Source organism: Mastigoproctus giganteus, chromosome 11 (assembly GCF_048544385.1).
Source record: "Mastigoproctus giganteus isolate SK-2022 chromosome 11, ASM4854438v1, whole genome shotgun sequence".
Classification (NCBI taxonomy): Eukaryota; Metazoa; Arthropoda; class Arachnida; order Uropygi; family Thelyphonidae; genus Mastigoproctus; species Mastigoproctus giganteus.
In genome coordinates, this window is record NC_143585.1 from 86,950,689 (window position 1) to 86,971,539 (window position 20,851).

At 38.8% G+C, this 20,851-nt stretch overlaps 1 protein-coding gene across 2 annotated transcripts in view; it reads right to left on the bottom strand.

Moving 5' to 3' along the window:
- The window catches only part of 5PtaseI (inositol polyphosphate-5-phosphatase A), a 400,034-nt gene that overhangs the window by 319,687 nt on the left and 59,496 nt on the right, over positions 1-20,851 (bottom strand). For both annotated transcript variants that reach the window (XM_090385500.1, XM_090385499.1), the window contains exon 3: positions 5,274-5,374. In XM_090385500.1, the coding sequence (XP_090241626.1) occupies positions 5,274-5,374 (101 nt within the window). The remainder of the gene's footprint in view (positions 1-5,273; positions 5,375-20,851) is intronic.

Sequence of the window (20,851 nt, forward strand, 5' to 3'; positions counted from 1 at the left end):
CATTCCCTGACCTTCCTGCATCCTCCGTATTTGGTGGTCACGGGCTCGAACCCCGGTCTAATCAAGAAGTGTGTACTACGCACTGCTGCTCCTGCCCACCTGGCTATGAAGGCACCATACACTTAAATAGCAAGGTGCAAGAATATTTGCTGATGCTATCAAGGCAGTGTTAGGTGGATCCGAAAACTGCTAGATTGAGAGGATTCACAGAATAAAAAGGTTAACAGTAGCCGCAGGCAGAGGCGAAAGTGATTCTTGCACTGTTTCTATTGCAATGAGCAGCAGCCTAGAGAGAAAGTTGCTGGGTACTTCAAGAGTTGCTGGGAGTCATCATGAAACAAATAAATACAAGGGCTGTGTTAGGGTAAGAACAAGTGCATATATACTTGCATGTACACTAATGCTAGAAGTGTAGTAATTAACTTAATGAATCCGAAGTGATGATCAAAATATCAAAGGCAGATATTATTGGGATATCAGAGATATGGTGTCACACAGATATAAGCAGTGCAGAATTGGAATTTGGGGAGTAAATGTGTACAAAAATAACAGACAAGGTAAAGGGGAGGAGGAGTTATGCTGTTGGTTAAAAACAAAATCTAAGGGAAGTGCATCCAGTTGACACAGGTGGACAGTGCAGTGTTGAGTCTGCTTGGTGTGACATATACATTGGGAAAGGAAAAATGAGAGTAGAAGTATGTTATAGGCCTAATGACTCTGATGAGTACAATGAAGTTGTGCAGAGAAATAGAATGGGCCAGTATATCAGAATGTCATGTAATGGGGGATTTTAACTTTCCAGATATTGACTGGAACTTGTGGATTGGTCACTCGCACGCTAGCAAGACTTTTGTGGATTTATTGAAGGATTGTTTTCTACAGCAACACGTTCCAGGGCCAACCAGAGGGAGTAATACCCTTGATCTGATTATCAGCAGTGATGACGCATGCATTAGGAATTTGCAGATAAAGGAACCATTAGGTGACAGTGACCACAGTGTACTGATGTGGGATTTACTTAAAGATGTAAATGCCATCAAGGGTAAAGGGAAGGGTTTTTGTTTTTGTAAGGGTGACTACAGAGGTCTAAGATAGTTTTTAAATTCTATACAGTGGGATCAACTAATGATGTTACCAATGGAGAATTCTAAATGGGAAGCCTTCAGGGACTTAATCTTGGATGATACTAGGCTTTTCAATACCGTTCAAGGTTCAGGCCTAAATGGATGTCGCATGAATTAATGAGGCTCGTGGCAGAGAAGAAAAATGCATGGGATGCATATAAATTATCAGCTGACACAGAAGCCTACGGCAGATATAAGCTAGTCTGTAATAAGTCACAAAGGAGGTTCGGCAAGCGAAGCAGGTTACGAGAAATCTTTGGCAAAGGATGCAAAGAAAAACAGCAGAGTTCTTTACTTATGTAAACTATAGAAGGAAGGGGATGAATCAGATTGGTCTACTTAACGTAGATGGTTCAACTATTGATGATCCTGCTTAAGAGGCTGATAAACTGAATGATTATTTTGCATCTACATTCAAGGAGGGGAATGCCAGAAGTTTATCAAACTAACAGGAAACTAAGTGATTTTGTAATAACTGAGAGCAAGGTGGAGGAGAAATTGTTGAAGTTAAACATAAAAAAGGCACCTGGGGCAGATGGAATCTATCCAGTTATAATGAAGGAGGCAGCAAGGGAAGTAAGCAAAACCTTAGCCATAATTATGAGAGCATCCCTGGAGTCAGGGGAGGTCCCCATGGACTGGAGATGTGCAAATGTATCCCCAATTCACAAAGAGAGTTCAAAGGGTGACACAAATAATTATAGATCTGTTAGTTTAACTTTGGTTCCGGGAAAAATAATGGAGTCACTGGTTAAAGAGGTGATACAGGATCACCCAGACAAGACAACAGTAAAAGCTCGGACACAGCATGGGTTTGTTAAGGGAAAGTCTTGTCTGACCACTTTGATTGGATACTATGATGTGGTCACAAAGGAACTGGATGCAAAAAATAATTTTGTTATCATATACTTGAATTTCAGAAAAACCTTTTGATACAGTTGCACATGGAAGACTGCTGTACAAATTGGAGCAGTATGGCATTAAGGGCAAGTTACTGCAATGGATAAAATGATGGTTGAGTTGGAGACAGCAGAGAGTGGAAATAAATGGACACTGCTCTACGTGGACTAATGTTATTAGCAGAGCCCACAGGGTTCGGTGCTGGGCCCATTGTTGTTTTGTGTATTTATCAAAGATATCAATCAAGGTACATCAGGTTTAATGTTCACGTTTGCAGATGATACAAAGGTTGGCAGGGTTGTTAATGACAGTAAAGACAGTATGCTACTGCAATGGGATCTTGAAAGGTTTTCTTGCAGATGGGCTGAGAAGTGGCAACTGAAGTTTAACATTTACAAATGCAAAGTACTCCATATGGGTAGCAGTAACCCAAGAGAAACATACCAACTCAGGGAGGTGGAGAATGAAAAAGATCTGGGAGTAATTGTGCAGTCAGATATGAAGTTCTCTGAGCAGTGATGATGGGCTGCCAGAGGAGGTCATGGAGTTTTATCAATGATATATAGGAATTTTGCTAGCAGAGACAAAGTCTCTTTGTATAAGGCAATGGTCGGGCCATACCTTGAGTACTGTATACAGGTGTGGAAGCCTCATTTTTGGAAGGATGTAGAGTTGCTAGAACGAGTGCAGAGAAGGGCAACAAGACTGATGAGAGGAACAAAGGAGTGCGCTTATGAAGAAAAGGTTAAGTTCTGCAAGTTGCAGCATCTCGAGACTAGGCACATGCGAGGTGATTTGATAGAGGTGTATAAGGCCTTGACTGGTTTGAGCAGGCTCAATGCTAATGGGACACTTCTGCTTGCTCAGATTAAGAACCTGAGTGGCCATAGATTGAAATTGAGGAAAGACAGTTGTAGAACAGATGTGTGGAAGTTTGCCTTTAGCCAGCGGGTACTTTATTGCTGGAACAGACTTCCATCTGTTGTTGTGGAAGTTGATAGCTTAAATAAATTTAAGATAAATTTAAGCTGAACTAGACAAACATTTGGAGTGACCGGGTGAGTGAAATGGGAAGGATTTTTTTTTTGGCTGATGCTGTATAAGCTTGCTTTACTTGCATCATATGCCTCAACAAATGCTAATGCTAAGATTTTTCTTTTTTTCAGTTTCACTCATATTTGAACAAATGAGAACAGTCAGTTGCTTTTTTGGATAATTTTCCACCTGTGCACTTTTTTCCTTTAAACTTGTGGGTCATGTAGGTGGCAATCTATATAACACGCTTTCTTTGTCGGCATTAAAAATGACACTTTCACAGAAACCTTTCCTTATATCTGGCCACATTTTTGATCCAGTCATTACTCCATTCTTCATTTACATCGCCAGATTTGCCACTTATGTTACCACAAACATATTTTTTTTAGAATCCATCAAATCATCCATTATTGCAAACAAAATCTGCATATTCAAGTTTATGAGCCAATTTTTCAGTTTGTAGTTTGAGTAGAGGGCCACTAATAGGAATACAAATTTATTTTCAATGTGAACCAACTCAAAAGAGCCTTATTCATATCATTTTTTCAAACATGCACAGCTTTTTTGCAATAAGGTTTTTTTCAAACATGCACAGCTTTTTTGCAATAAGGTTTTTTTCAAAAGCACCAGTAATGTTTTCCTGATTTTTCCAAATCATTGACACACTTGAGTTGAGTCTCGACTTTTTGCAAACAGAGGCTTGTTGTTATTTGGTTTTTTGGAAGAATTAGCAAATAAGGCCATATTGCTCTGGGGATATGCGGTGGTCATTCCCTGACATTTCCGCATCCTCCATATTTGGTGGTCACAGGCTCAAACCCCGGTCTAATCAAGAAGCATGTGCTATGCACTGCTGCTCCTGCCCACCTGGCTATGGAGGCACCCTGCAAACAGAGGCACTGCATATTCCATTCTCTAAGTCATAAATGATTTTCACTTTCTTGCTGATTGTCAAAATTTTTCTTTTCTTCCCTGCCATTTCAAGGTAAAAAAAGAACTGAATTTAATGCAGCACAACAAAACCTAAATTACAGAAGCAAAATTTTTAAACATTCCAAGTATTTCTCCCAAGTTTTAAAAAGACAGGTTCACACAAAGATTTGAAATTGCACTGAATTCTTCATTTCAACTGAATTAAAAAAAGCTGAATGTTTCATACTGATGCAGAAATATTTCATTGATTAGTCTGCTCGGTAATCTCTCTCCCTATATCTTCTGAGAATCCAGAACAATGGGGGAAGAGATACAAAATAGGATTAAGAGATTTGGGAAAAAAACAAAAAGCTCAATGTGGACATGTATACATAACATGGGGCATGCTCTATTCAAACAAGGCAGCATATAGCAGAATTATCCTCCCCCACTACAGGTAATCATTAGAGGCCCCATATACCTTCAGCACTCCATTACACAGGGTCTTTGGGGATTTCCACTACACCACTGGAATGAAAATCATGCTCTGTAGCTTACCACACTAAACAAGATTCTGAGAATCATTAAAAGGTTTATAAATTGCTATCAGCAGAGATGTGCAAAGAAATAAGGTGGATAATGTCATAAACAGGCAAAGCAATAATAGATTTTAGTTCCTCATACAGCAGTTTGGCCACTGCTGATTGTAATGGCTTAAAGATTTGTTCGTTATACCCATTAAGCTCTTAACTACTGTGATTGTTTTAACCACGAAATGTTACTCATAAAATATGTAATTTACAATCAACTCTTTGCTGTTTTCTCACAGTAGCTGAAATCTCGTTACAACCAAGTTCAACTGTATTTCAAGTTGTTCAAAGTGACTCATAGTTCATCATATTGGGCCAACAAGTAGGAAATTCAAACAGAGATAATTATTTATGTATGATGAACTGTGAATTATGCATATAAAAACATACAGATGAGTGATGCTCTATGAGAAACATCATGGTAAATATTCCTGATACAATTTACAAAATAAGGCATTAATGGTTGATTGATTGATTTAGATTTTATTGGCGCATTACCAGCTTTGACTATAATGCACCAACATTAATGGTATAAAGCATATGATATAATATGCAATAGGTGGAACCTTTGAAAATACTTTACTGAGACAGTAAAGTATTTTCTTTTAATTTACTAAAATTTACTAAATGTAGTATTTTTTAATATGTGTATTGTAACTTTTAGATCTTTCTCTTCCCACTGCATCAAGAGTGTTAGGAGTAATATTCTCACCTGACAAAATCCTCAACATGCCTCATGGACTCTTCATAATTTTTTCCACCCACCTCTTGGCAGTGCACTGCTAGAAACTTGGGCTGGAGGTGCTTCACTGTCTAAACAGAATCAGATATTTTAAAACAGAAATATTAAAATATAAATTATTTTAAGTTATCTTTTAACTGAGTAAGAATGCATCCCTCATCATGACCAGGGAAAAGAAAAATTTTAAAAAGAAAAGAACATTTCGGGAGTGAAAGAAACTTTAGTGTGATTAATTTCTGTATATCTCGGTCTGCAAACTGATTCTATCAATAACTGCAGGCTGAGATATAGTGTTCCAAATTAAGGTAGAAATTTTTTGAAGAAAACTCCTCCTTTTAAAAAAAAAAAAAAAATACCATGAACAAAGGGTTCATAATCTGGCTAAAAACTAGATTTTCAATAACCTTTGTTGTTACTGCCAGCACATCACCTCTTATCTCTTAAATTAATACACGGTTTCCATTTATTTTTCAGATACTTGTTTGTCACTTTAAAAATTTACTTCCTAACCAGCTAGTATTAATAAGCTCACTTATGAGAAGGCTTCATTATCTTAAAATTTATGCTACTTTCAGAATTCATGATGCTTCAGTTTAGCCAAAGTCTATATTTAGTAGCCACGTAAGGCTTCTCCCAATGGATAGTTTTTTCTACTGGCTAACGAAGAAGCCTTTTATTATTAAATTATTATACTTCTTAGATATCTCATGTTAATCCTTCTTCTCAGTGTGTGTGTGTGTGTGTGTGTGTGTGTGTGTGTGTGTGTGTGTGTGTACATTTTTCACGTGTGAGCCAGGAGGAGTATGTAACTGTAAATATATGTTTCATGGCTGTTTCAAATCAGGTGTCTTTATGTACGAATTATCTTGTGTATTATTTAAATGTACTAATGGAAAGTGTGTAAGATTAATAAACACTTTCCATTAGTTATTTTACAGATAATTCTTTTGGTCACTTAAAAAATTCACTTCCTAACCAGGTTCTATTAAGAAGCTCACTTATGAGAAGCCTTTATTATCTTAAACCTTATTCTACTTTCATAATTCATGACAACACTTCAGTTTGGCCACAGTCTATATTTAGTAGTAGTAAAACATATCTTCAGGAGTCTAAAACAAGAATTATATCAACATAACTAGGCTGAAACTATGCCTAAATTTCAGAGACTTTGTCCACTGGATAACTTCTACTGGCTAATAAAAAAAATTAGGAAGGTGGGCTGAGCAATGGCAGTTGAAGTTTTAACATTGATAAATGCAAGTTACGTATATGGGTAACAGTAATCCCAGATTAGTGTATCAACTGTGTGATACTACTCTCAGAGTAGTGGAAAATGAAAAAGCCCTAGAGGTAATTATGCAGTCAGATTCTATGAGCAGTGCAGACAGGCTGCCAGGACAGCTCATGAGGTTTTGTCAATGTTATGCAGGAACTATGCTAGAAGGCATAATAGGGTGATTACCCCATGATAATCACCCTATTATGCAGTGCTCCAGCATTGGTTGGGCCAATGCTGGAGCACTGTACTGCATACAGGTCTGGAGGCTTGATTGATTGATTGATTGATTGATTGATTTGTTGTTTAATTGCACATTGGCAGCTGAGGCCATAATGCACCAAGTCAAAGGTCTGGAGGCCAATTTTAAGAAGAATACAGGTGGTTGATTATTGGAACAAACTTCAATCTTTTGTTGTTGTGGAAGTGGGTAGTTTGAATAAATCCAAGGAAGAACTACACAAAATTACTGGAGGGACCAGACAGATGATGTGAGAAGGTTTTTTTTTTTTTTGGCTAAGGCTTTATAAGTGTGCTTTCTTGCAGCATTTGCCACTTGGAAAGACATGAATTAATAAGTGTATTTACAATTTATTATACATATTTTTATACAAATATGCATTGTTGATCACTTTCTAAATCCAAGAATTTGTTCATCTTCATCAAATGAAAATAGTCATGGAATTCATCAGGAGTTATGTTTTTGGATTTGCTTTTCAAGTTCTCAAAAAGTAAACTTTTGAGACTGACAATTTCTTAGCAAACACAGTCTTGTATTGAAGTATTATTTATAGAAAAAGCAATTTGCAGTACAGTACTAAAGGGGACAGAAGGAATGTTCTTATCGATGCCATATGTGTAAACTAGATGAAAGTATTTTGTGTTCATGCATGGCAAAAATAAGAACAATGTTGCATCATCACCAATGCCTATAGGTTAATGGAATTCATTTATAGGCATAGGTGATATCATTAAGGAATAAAGGAGTACTGAATGCACTTATTGCTTTCCTCAGTTTTTGTGCAACATAATAAAATGTCACAATGTAAACTTTTAAAGAGCAGAATTAATTGAATTAAAAGTACACAGTGGTTGTGGTTCTTACTGCAGATTTTCTTCTAATATATCACTACCAGAGATGTGAAAAACAATTACAGAAAAGAGATGTCACCTTATACACCAAATATGGTCAAGAATTTAGGCAAAAAAAAATATATAGAGGTGATTTATATACTAGAATATATTTATAAAACTGTAAAAAATAAAAACATTTTTATGTTATAAAAATATGACTGTGTAAAATGGGCTTTAAAAAGATGGAAACATACATATCAACACTGACATGAATAGTGTTGTTCTACTATATAAATCATATCAATTACTCATTTGTGACCAACTGTAACCATAACTATCATAGCAGAGTACATACTAGCAGTGTCGATGTGTTTCAGTTTCAGGTCCTAACAATAACTTCCTTGCTTACAGTACAGCATTTATTAAACTGATATTATGGGAAATCACTATAAATCTGCTTATTTACTTCTGCCAAGTCAATTGATATGATTAATCTGTGATGAGATGAATAAGAATTCTGAGCTGCTGTTTGCGGATACACCAAAAAATTTCCAACTCGACAAGTGTAAAATTGTAAAATATTTTTTATAATTGAAAAATATAATTAAAGACTAAGAGAAACAGATACACTGAAACCAATATGAATAAATGCTGGCAGAGGGAGATTTTTTATGAACTGAAAACATTAGAAAACAAATACTTTGTGTTGTTTAAATATCTCTCACCACAAGTACCAGCAGGTTGTCATGTTGCATAAATGTTACATCTGCAAACGTATGGAGGACATTACGTGAACACCAATTGCAACCATTTTGTAGTATGTCTGTACAAGAATTACTGGGTTTTTTTTTTTTTGGCTCATTTGCAATGTATGTATACATGATCTACAATTTCTCAGACATGCTCTGGTTACAGTTGAATCATATTTTACAAGAAACGGAATTCTCAACTTTCAAAACACTCATGTGGTATGGTGTTCTTGGGGTGGGGGAGGAGACAATCTTTCAGGAACAGCACACCTACATTTTCTGTAGAATAACTTGTGAGAACTATGGGAAGATATGCTGCTTGAAAATCAGCAGAAGGTATGCATGATGGCACATTATCCCACTTTTCTCATGATATTTTTGACTTTTTTACACAAAGAGTACAATAACCAATCAATATTGATCAAAACAGCCCAGTACAATAGTTTATACAATCACCCAATCTCACACCCCTAGATTACATTGTGGGATCACATGAAATCCACTGTTTATCCATTAGCTCATTACCACTCAAGACAAACTGAAAAACTGCTGAAGCCCTCAAAAATAGTCCTGAATGCTGCACTGAACAAAATGGAGGTCACTTTGAACAGCTCCTTTAGACATTTTCATTTTATAGGCTTAATTCATTTACTTTTCATCTTTTGAAATTTATGATTAATGTTAAATATCTCAAAAATAACTTTTGAGACATTTATTTACAGAGGCTAACTGGCGCAGCATGTGTGAGGACTGGTTTGAAAGAGTGAGGGAAATACAGATTCAAATCCAGAAGAATATAGAAGTATCTATAAAAAAGGCATAAAAGAGAAACAATGTCTATGAGACAGAGTGAAGAAGCTTTCTAAGAAATGGGTCTCTAATTAACATGACTGCTCTCATTTGAATGGCATCCAGAAGCTTTGGGGCACCATCCCAGAAATAGAAACAGTATTCCATGGAAGGGAGAATTTGAGATTTAGATCAGCGTGAGTTTAGAGGAAAAATAATGCTGGAAGCAAAAAAGAAAACAGTTTTATTTACAGAGGAAGCAATATTTGTGATGTGCGTCTGCCAAGATAGATTAGAAGTCAGGGTAATCTCTAATAGAGATATGTAATCTAGTCTAGAAAACTGTGTCATCAAAGATAAGCATAGAATGCAGTAGACTCTTTCTTGCATGAAATAAGAGGGAAATGAATTTTAAATGGATTCAAATTAACTAAGTTTTCTTTACCTTTTCTTACTTTAACATTAACATTAGTAGAGGCATATGATGCAAGAAAGCAAGCTTATGCAGCATCAGCCCAAAAAAAAAAAAAAAAAAACCTTCCCATTTCACCCATCCCTATTTTCTGCAAAAATTTATCCAGATTTATTTGTCCAAATTTATCTAAGCTATCCTAAGTGCTTAAATAAATTTAAACTTACTAATTGTCCAAATTTATTTAAGCTATCAACTTCCACAACAATAGATGGAAGTTTGTTCCAGCAATCAACTACCCACTAGCCAAAGGCAAATTTCCACATATCTATTCTACAATTGTCTTGTAGAATATTTAGTATTAATTATTAACTATTTAGTATTAATAAACTAAACAGCATCTATACACTTCATTTCAAAAATCTATTTGTCACCCATCCTTCATGATAATTTTAAATTAGTATCACAATATTATGAGAAATCCAGTGATATAATAGAATGTAAAAACAGTAACAGTCTGATATAACTGTACCTACCTATTCTACAGCTATATGAAGAATGGTAATAATATTAATGTTTACAGTATTTCATAAGGTACCCATGTATTTGTATCGGAAGCCTCTATTTCCACTTCTTTGAAAGAAGCTTAGATAACAGCATTAAAATACTTGGGTTTAGATGATTTGTTTCTGTCAGAGTGCAATATGAAGAAATAACAAATAATAAATATCCATCTCCGTCTGGATATCAAGCACACCAATATGATAGACATTGCCAAGCTTGATTTTGACACAGAAATCTTTGCTGATAAAGCATACACAGTAAATATGGTTTACAATGTAAAATTGTTCTTTACATCCAGTTTCTTTGTGACAATCTCAGAGTAGTTAATCAGAATAGAGAAGCATGATCTCCCTTTAACAAACTCTAGTTCTGCTACCTTATAGCTCCACTCCTGTCAAGATAATCTTGCATTACTTCTTTAACTATTAACTTCATTACTTTAGCATTAGCAAAGGCACATGATGCAAGAAAGCAAGCTTATATAGCATTAGCCAAAAAAAAAAAAAAAAAAAAAACCTTATTTCACCCATCCACTCGCTCCAAATGTAAGGAGTTCAAATTCAAGTTCTGCCTTGAATCTATTTAAGCTATCAACTTCTACGACAGATAAAAGTTTCTTCCAGCAATCAACCACCCACTGGCTAAAGGCAAACTTCCGCACATCTATCCTACAACTGTCTTTCCTCAATTTGAATTTATGCCCTCTCAGGCAATTATTCTGAGCAGGAGGAAAAATCCCATCCACACTGAGCATGCTCAAACCATTCAAGGCTTTATACACCTCAATCAGATCACCTCGCAGGTGCCTAGTCTCCAGACACTGTAATTTGTAAAACTTAAGCCTTTCTTCATAAGAGCAACCCTTTGTTCCATCAGTTCTACATCCTTCTTAAAATCAGGCCACCAGACCGGTATACAGCCATCCCCTCGCTCCAAATGTTTGTCAAGTTTTGCCCTGAATCTATTTAAGCTATCAACTTCTACAACAACAGATGGAAGTTTGTTCCAGCAATCAACCACCCACTGGCTAAAGGCAAACTTCCGCACATCTATCCTACAACTGTCTTTCCTCAATTTGAATTTATGCCCTCTCAGAGGCGATTATTCTGAGCAAGAGGAAGAATCCCATCAGCATTGAGCATGCTTAAACTATTCAAGGCTTTATACACCTCAATCTGAACACCTCACACGTGCTTAGTCTCTAGACACTGTAATTTGTAAAACTTAAGCCTTTCTTCATAAGAGCAACCCTTTGTTCCATCAGTTCTACATCCTTCTTAAAATCAGGCCACCAGACCGGTATACAGTACTCAAAGTCTGGCCTGACAATTGCCTTATACAAGGGGATAATCACCTCCTTGTCCCTGCTAGAAAAATTCCTGTATATCATTGACAAGACACCATGAGCTACACTTGCAGACCGTCTGCACTGCTCAGAAAACTTCATATCTGCCTGCACAATTACCCCCAGGTCCGTTTCATTCTCTACCACTGTCAGTATGGTACCACAGAATTGATACGTTACTCTGGGATTACTGCTTCCCATATGTAGTACTTTACATTTGTCAATGTTAAACATCATTTGCCACCTCTCAGCCCATCTGCTCAACCTTTCCGGATTCTGTTGCAGTAGCATAGTGTCAGTAGTGTCCTTGACAACCCTGCCAACCTTTGTATCGTCTGCAAACTTGGACATTACACTTGATATACCATCATCAATATCATTTATAAATACAGAAAACAATAATGGACCCAATACTGAACCCTGAGGTACTCCACTAATAACATTAGTCCACGATGAGCAGTGTCCATTGATTACCACTCTGTCTTCTCCCCCTGAACCACCCCTTTATCCATAGCAGCAATTTGCTTCTAATGCCACACTGTTCCAATTTGTGCAGCAGTCTTCCATGTGCAACAGTATCAAAAGCCTTTCTAAGATCCACGTATACAATATCAAAGTTATTCCCTGCATCCAGTTCTTTTGTGACTGCATCATAGTATCCAATCAAATTGGTCAGGCAAGATTTCCCCTTAACAAAACCATCCTGTGTCTGAGCTATAACTGAAGTCTTGTCTAGATGACCCTGCAGTGCTTCTTTAACCAGTGCCTCCATTAATTTTCCAGGAACAGAAGTTAAACTAACAGGTCTATAATTACTTGTGTCGCCCTTTGATCCTCCTTTGTGAATTGGGGTCACATTTGCACATCTCCAGTCCATGGGTACTTCCCGAGTCCAAGGAAGCTCTCATAATTATGGTTAAGGGTTTGTTTACTTCCTTTGCTGCCTCCGTTAATATAACTGAATAGATCCCATCCACCCCAGGTGCCTTTCTTGTATTTATCTTCAACAATTTCTCCTCCACTTTACTCTCAGTTATTACAAGATTCTCTAACTTGCTGCCAGAGTTGAATACTTCTGTATTCAATGCCAGAGGTATTCCCCTCGCTGAATAACTCCTCATGTGTGAATGTCAATGCAAAATATTCATTTAGTTTGTTAGCTACCTGAGCAGGATCATCAACAGTTGACCCATCGATATCAAGTGGACCAATCTGATTCATCCCCTTCCTTCTAGAGAGTTTACATAAGTAAAGAACTCTTTGCTGTTTTTCTTTGCATCCCTTGCCAAAGATTTCTAGTGAACGCTGTGACTTCACTACTAATCTCACGGACCTGTGGCTGGTGGCACTTCACACCTCCCGAGACCCACTATTAACTGGATAATACTTAAAACCTCAATAGTACGGAATCCCGTTTATCCGGAGATTTTCATTGAAGAATACACTGACAGAACTGAGGAATTGAAAGAATCCAGGCAGGGAGCAACAGGGATAAGAAAGCGGAAAAGACTCACAATGCCGAGGTCAAATAGAGAAATGCAAAGTAATAGCGAAGTACAAGATTTCCAGGACATAGGAAAGGGTACGGAAGAACAGAGACAAGGGGAAAAGGAGAGGCAAGGAGAAAAGCTAGCTCCTCTTGACCCCACCTTGCACAGGGGACAGTCCTGGAGCAAATGCTTGTGATAAGGGCAGCCTTGAAATGATTATAAAAGACAACAGCAACCGAATCTCAGCCACCCTTAGAGCTAACATAATCCTCCAATGGACTAAAATGGAGACGATACTGCTCCAAACCAATGTGGAACATCAGAAGGCAGTGGCAGCCCTAGAGGCATACAAAGCAGATGGAGGCAACCAAATGCCACAGTGTGCCCCATCATATGCAAGCGCACTGAGGAATCCACCACCTGACAATGTGGAAACAAACCACAAGAAAAAATGACAATAAAACCTCTGAACTTGGTAATTCTCCGTCCCATAGATGAAGAAAATCACTCTAGTGAGGGAATTAAACAAAGAGTCATGGAAAACATGAAGTGACTTTCAAAACACCAGGATAAAGTCAATACGAAAAACCCATAACCCAGGAATACTGATAGAGACCAAAACCAAAGAGAAGACGGACCACATAATTACCAATAGCAAAATAACCTCGCTTGGACTTAGAGTGGAAGCCCCAAGAAGAAAGGGTCTAGCAATCATATTATTTGAGGTGAGCCATGAACTGCAACCTGAACAACTTGCAGAAGAAATATACAGGAAGAATCTACAACACAAACTGGCTGAACAGGAACCAGCCAACTAATAACTCCCAAATACAAGATAAGATCAAAAAACGGACAGAAAAGATAAGAACTGGACAATCGAGTTAACACCATCCGCGTGGCAAGTTATTAAGTCACAGAGCAGACTTTATGTGGAGTGCAGCAGCCTATGGTTCAGGGAGCATGTGGCCATACCAAAATGCTTCAGATGTTGCAAGTACGGCCACACCACCCACACCTGCACCCATAAGGAATCGACTTGTGGCCACTACTCAGGTAAGGGACATGAACATAGAAACTGTCCAAACAAAGCCAGTGAACCCATATGCGCTAATTGCAAGAGCCTGAAGCTAGAGAATATGCATTCCATCCGGGATCCAGGATGCCCGACCAACCTAAAAACCAAAGGATTATATCAAGTAAGAATCGACTATAGGGACTCTAATTAAAATATTCAATTCCACAGTACTTAGAATACACCAACTAAATGCCCAAAGAACCGGAGCAGTGGTGGAGCAGGTGAGGAGCAGAAGAAGACAACGTGAATATTATCATGGTCATGGAACCATCACCCACTAAAAGCAAGTGAGAGGATATCCGCTTTGCTACAAAGTTGTACAAAGCATGGAAGATAAACCCTGGGCAGTGATTCTAGAGAGAAACACAGAACTCACAGTCACCAAAATTCTCCAGCTGTGCACTCCTTGGGCAGCATGTGTCCAACTCATGTCCTCAGTGGGAACCATATATATCATAGCATTATACTGCAGGCCAGGTGCAGAGATAGACACTGCTCTCGCCTATCTGGAAAATGTCCAGACAACTCTGTCTGGGCAGAGAATCATAGTGGGTGAAGTGTAGGTCACAAGTCTGGCATAGTACAACACCTGAATACAGAGGAAGCAGAAACGGCCAGAAATTGGAAGACTTTCTAGCCAATTCAACATTCATATAAAAGAATCAGCCATTTTGCCTACTAACATACAGTAACTTAACCTGGGAAGCAACAAGAAACCTAGAGAAATATGTAACTGACTGGACTGTCCAAAATGAATGGACAACCTCGGACCACAGAACTATAACTTATAGTATCAGAAGAAATCTTGCAAGAGCGGCAACTGAAAAGCACATGCTACACAGATTTAATGTCCAGAAAGTCAACTGGAATGAATACAAGAACAGCACCACATTGATACTCAAACAACTAAACAGGGAGGGATGGAAAAACCCTGAACAAATGCAAAGGAAGGTGATACTGGTACTGAAAAACCAATACAGACAAATCCGAAACCTATACACAGAAAAGGTCAAGAAAAACAAAAAGGAATCTTGGGAAAAATTGGTCCAAACAACTGGTAATGAAAACACCTGAGGAGTGGTGTAAAGAATCACCACAAACAAGCTCCCCAAGGGGGAAGTAGTAATGGCAACCAAAACTCCCCAAGGACTCCATTACCACGACCTGGGAGGAATCTGTAGGAAACATACTGATACCATTTTCCAGGAACCACCCGACCAGCTGACATTGGAACAAAGAGATATATGCCAAGGCAATGAACAATACAAAAGTAATCAGACAGACCCCCATTTACAATGGAAGAAATGCAGGAGGCATCGCAAAGAACCAAGAACAGGGAATGCCCAGGCCCAGACCAAATTGAACCGGAAATGCAAAAAAGGCCATTGAATTCGTACCAGATATTCTGCTGTGCCTCTTCAATACCTGCCTTACACAGGGCCAATTTCCAGTCCAATGGAAAACTGCAACGCTCAAACTAATCATCAAAAGCCCAACCAAACCACCGGAATTACCAAACTCTTACAGACCTATAGCTTTGTTTGTTTGTTTGTTAGGTTTTATTGGCGCATTAGCAACTAAGGCTATAATGCGCACAGACCTATAGCACTGCTCTCCATGCTCAGTAATATCATAGAAAGAATGCTACACAAAAGAATAAATCAACATTACCGCAATGCCAAGCTCAACACACCCAAACAGTATGGCTTCACTCCCGGAATGTTGACGGTTGAAGCAATCTGAAATCTGCTCTGCAAGGCAAATGAGTGACCAAAAAATATTTTTTGGCCATCACAATTGACTTTGCTGGGGCATTTGACACACTGTGGTGGCTGAGCATCCTGGCAAGGCTCAGAGCGGTGCGCCTCCCTCAAAACCTTTTCAATTGTTTAAGATCATACCCACAAAATAGAAAAGTCCAGATTGTTGCTCCTTACGCCAGCACCTGTAGAACGGTCCCTGCGGACCATTCTACAGGTGGCCCCTCCCCCATGGTTTTGTTCTGGGACCTGTGAAACAGTGTTTTTGATAATTTCCTCTCCAAGGATCTGGGTGATGTCGCCCAGGCCTTCACAGACGATCTAATCCTGATGACTGCAGCGGACTCACGAGCCTGCCTGGAGACCCAAGCTAATCGGGCACTTTAGACACTTCGAGATTGGGCAAACACTCTTACAACTGGGCCACAGAAAACTAATTCCAACTTACTTTCGGGTACCATGGACCTGAGGAGGCCACCAGAGATCAAAGTTGTGGGAACCACAATCAAACTGTCAAACTACTTAAATACTTGGGTATAATACTGGACAGCAACTTATCTTTCACGCCCCATATCACCAACTTAAAACAGAAAATAAGAAGATATATGGCCTTATTGCAAGAGTGAGATGCAGGGACTGGGGGTTCAACCCTATCCCTCCTACCAAACACTTTTTACACCAGTCATATCCTACGGAACCCATGCCTGGTTCTTGAAGGCTGGAACCGCAGTCAACAGACTACTACTAGAGACAACCCAAAGAAATATCCTCCTCACGATCTCCAGGGCAAGCAGCACAAGCACTGTGGCTCTTCAAGTCCTGACAGGGGCTGTCCCGCTGGACCTTGAGGTGCTCCGATGGGGACTGATGTACCACCTTTCATGGAAAATTCCCATAAAACGAATGGATATGACTAAGGAGTATAAAAAAGAAAAGGCAAGAATATCGATCATCTGACGCAACAGTGGCAGCGAGAATAAGTAAAGGTGAGATCACCCAAAAATTTATATACAGGAACTCCCCGACTTACATAAGAGTTGCGTTCCACGGAACACTACGTAAGTCAGATTTTACACAAGACAGAGAATTTCCCCCATTTTGTGCAGCACTCACAACTGTGCTCGCTGAATTGATTGAATCAAAAAAGAAATGTTAGACAAACATGTAAATAGAATTATTTATTGTATTTATTAAATTTTTTTATCTCACGTGCAGGAAAAATTACAAAAGCATGCAATTTAAAAAAATTTCAAAATTATAAAAAAAGAGAAGAGACTGGCATAACATCAGTAAGTTTTACCTCTTGAGCATCGTTGCCAGAATCGACGTCTTCAGCTGATAAGTATGCTGCTGCAGAGGTTGAGGGCTATGGAGATTTAGAAGGGATGAGCCGCTCAACCTTACAAAAGAGCATATTAATGGATGACTGGACGATGGCTTTTTTCTTTTCATCGTAGATTTCTTTGTAGCAAGCAAGCATATCATTCACCCCTCTGTTAACTTTTATGAATCATTCGCTGTCATGATCCATCTTCTCAAACCTCGCCATTGCTGATGCAATTTCACAAAATTCCATTGCCATCTCTCCAGTGATGAAGTGTCTCGGCTCCTCATTTGGTTCATCTTGAGCTTCATCGGCATTTTCTTCTTTCACTATCACTGCCTGCAAGTCAGTAAGTTCTTCATTAGATAATTCCTTCTCTTCTTCCTCTATTAACTCCTCCATGTCTTTGGCAACAACCTCCAACTGAAGTAGTTCTGCAACCTTTACAATCTTATCTGCAACCTCTTCATGATTCGTCTTTTTCAAATCCTTCAAAGTCATTTATGTGCTGTGGGCATATTTTCTTCCATGCGCCATTTAAACAACTTTTAGTAATTTCTGCCCAGGCCTTATTAATGTTAAAGATGGCGTGGTAAATATTGTAAGATTTCCAAAATTCTCTTAACGTAAAAGTTTTCTCATCGTCTACTGCAGGCAATGCCTGAGCAAATGTTGTGCATAAATAGTATGCTTTTAAATTCGAAATAACACCCTGATCCATAGGTTGGATGAGTGAAGTCGTGTTTGGCGGTAGAAATATGACTCCCGTTCGAATTGAAATCATCTAGATGCATTGGATGTCCAGGAGCAAAGGAAGTCCACAAGCAAAATCTTGAAAGGAACGATGTTGTCTTTACAACCTCTGGAATGAAGCAGCATTTAAACCAATCCTCAAAGAGAGATATTGTTATCCATGCTCTCTGGTTCATTCGGAAGTGCACAGGCAGGGAGGGTATCCTTATTGATGCCCTTAAATGCACGAGGATTTCCAGAATAGTACACAAGCAGTGGCTTTAATCTGTAACCTCCTGCTGCATTAGCCCCAAGCAAGAGCGTGGCCCTATCTTTTGACACCTTAAAACCTGACATTGTATTTTCCTCTTTGGCAATGTATGTTCAATCTGGAATTTTTTTCCAATACACAGCAGTTTCATCAACGTTAAAATTTTGCTGCGTTGAATAGCTGCAATCATCAATAATATTTTCCAACACATCACAAAATTTCTCTGCAGCTGCAGAATTGGCACTGGCAACTTCACCATATACTTTAACATTGTGGAAACCAGTGGGATGTTTGAACCAATTAAACCATCCGTTGCTACGCACTGCTGCTCCTGCCCACGGAGGCACCCATAGATTTTGTGTTTCTTAACTAACAGCATAACTCCTCCTCCCTTCCTTTCTACTCTGTCTATCCTTTCTGTACACATTGTACTCCCCAAGTTCCAATTTTGCATTCCATATATCTGTGTGACACCAAGTCTCTGATAGCCTAACAATATCTGCCTCTGATGCCTTGATGAGCACTTCAAATTCATCAAAAATTTATTTACTATACTTCTAGCATTGGTGTACATGGAAGTATACATGCACCTGTTCTTACTATGTATTTACTTGTTCCATGATGACTCACAGCAGCTCTTGAAGTACCCAACAACTTGCACTCTAGGCTGCTGCTCATTGCAACAGAAGCAGTGCAAGAATCACTTTTGCCTCTGCCTGAGGCTACTGTTAGTCTTTTTGTCCGTGAATACCCCCAAGTTAGCAATTTTCCAACCCACTTAACACTGCCTCAATAACATCAGCAAATATTTTTGCACCCTTTCTATTTAAGTGTATCCCGTCCCTACAGAAGTAGTCTTTTCTGTTAGCAAGCACAGACCTACTGAAAAAATTTTACCCCATTAGCCTTGCACAATCTCTCCAGGGTGGGCAGATTGATTTACAAGGCTCTCATCATATACCCCCCCCCCCCCCCGATCATGTCTGGGCAGAATTGTAGACACTTTCAAATTTAACCATAACTCAACTTTTTTTCAGCATTGACCTGTACTTGTTAAGTAAATCTGCAGATCTCTTACTCTTAAGGTGAATAGTGCCAACATGTACAACAATATCACCTTTTGTGCACTTAAAAGATGATATCTGCCCTAGAATGTCATCAACTTCTGCCCCTGGCAGACATAACCTGGTCCCATTCCACCTATCCATTTTTCATAATATATTCCCAGTCTTCCTGATAATAGAGTCACCAACAATAACTACTTTCTGTGGGACTGGCACATTCTGCCTTGGTGATTGCCGCTGTGTTGCTTGATGCACAGGAGTGAGCTCTGGCATTGAGTAAGCATTAGCATTAGTAAAGGCACATGATGAGTTGGGCAGCTGAGAGCTTGATGGGCTCCTCATATTAATTTCTTTGAGGGCATCTAACCTATACCTGAAACTCTCATATACGCCCATTAGAATGCTGAGTTGGCACCTAATTTTTTGACAGTCTCTGCACATAGCACACACAAAGACATCCTCCTTGACTAGATCATGTCCTGTTCTAGACAGGTCTGCAAATGTTTCACATTTTGCACATTTTTTTAGACTGGTGCGTTGGAGAATCGCCCCCTTCAGTTCTCCTTCAAGCCAGAGCACTCTGGCTATTCTGTGATGGTTGCTTTGTTGCTCTAGTCTGGGTCATGATTCCATTTAAGTATGATTTAATTAACAATGAAATTTAATAAGATTAATAAATTTTACTGATTAACTGAAAATACTATACTAATCTAACAGATTTCTAATATAGTGCTACGTATTTCTTTATTTAGTTTTACGTTAAACCTTACGCTATGAAGTTCAGGATTTACGTTACACTATTCTGTATCGTATAACAAAGGTGGCAAAATCTACGGACCTAAGTATTAACTTTCAAAATCACTATCTAAATTCAAATAAACCAAGATCTGCAAATGGAAGGAGACTGGTATTGAAAACATCATAAAATGATCTGGAGAACCTCCAAAGCTGATAAATTGTGACAAGAGAACTCTGCACAGAATTGTCCACTCAGAATGCAAGACAACATTGTCACAGGCACACAGTTACTCAGTGTCGCTATTGGGACACATGCCGGCACCAATACAGTGCACAGGATGTTGTGGTACAGGTTACTACAGCCATGCAGCTGTTTCACAAGCCACTAATCACCCCAACTAATGCCAGATGCCATCTAGTTTGGTGTAAGGTCTGCTGTTCTCTGACCATAGACCAATGGAAAACTGTGCTTTAGAGTGATGTCACAGTACATGGTCTACGGTCTGATGGCTGTGCCTGGCTGGGTGTGGTGTATGTTTGGAGAAAGCTACCTTCCCTCAACATGAATTGCTGAGGAGGCTTCCATCCTGCAGTGAGTTGATAATAGCTGCAGTTTACCTTTTTACCTGCTGGACTGTATCGTCCTGATGATGTAATTCAGTGGAAGCGATACGATAGTCTAGGGCTCCTTTTCATGATTTGGTCTTTGACCATTGAGTGTTTTGGATAAAGTTGTGAATCCTGAGATCTATCTAGACATCCTGGATAATAATGTGTTGCCTATGTTGTGGCAGCACATCAGAGGAAAGCCCAATCTGTATCAATAGGACAATGCTCCACATCACACACTACTCACATTGTAATGGACAGGTTTGATGACATGAG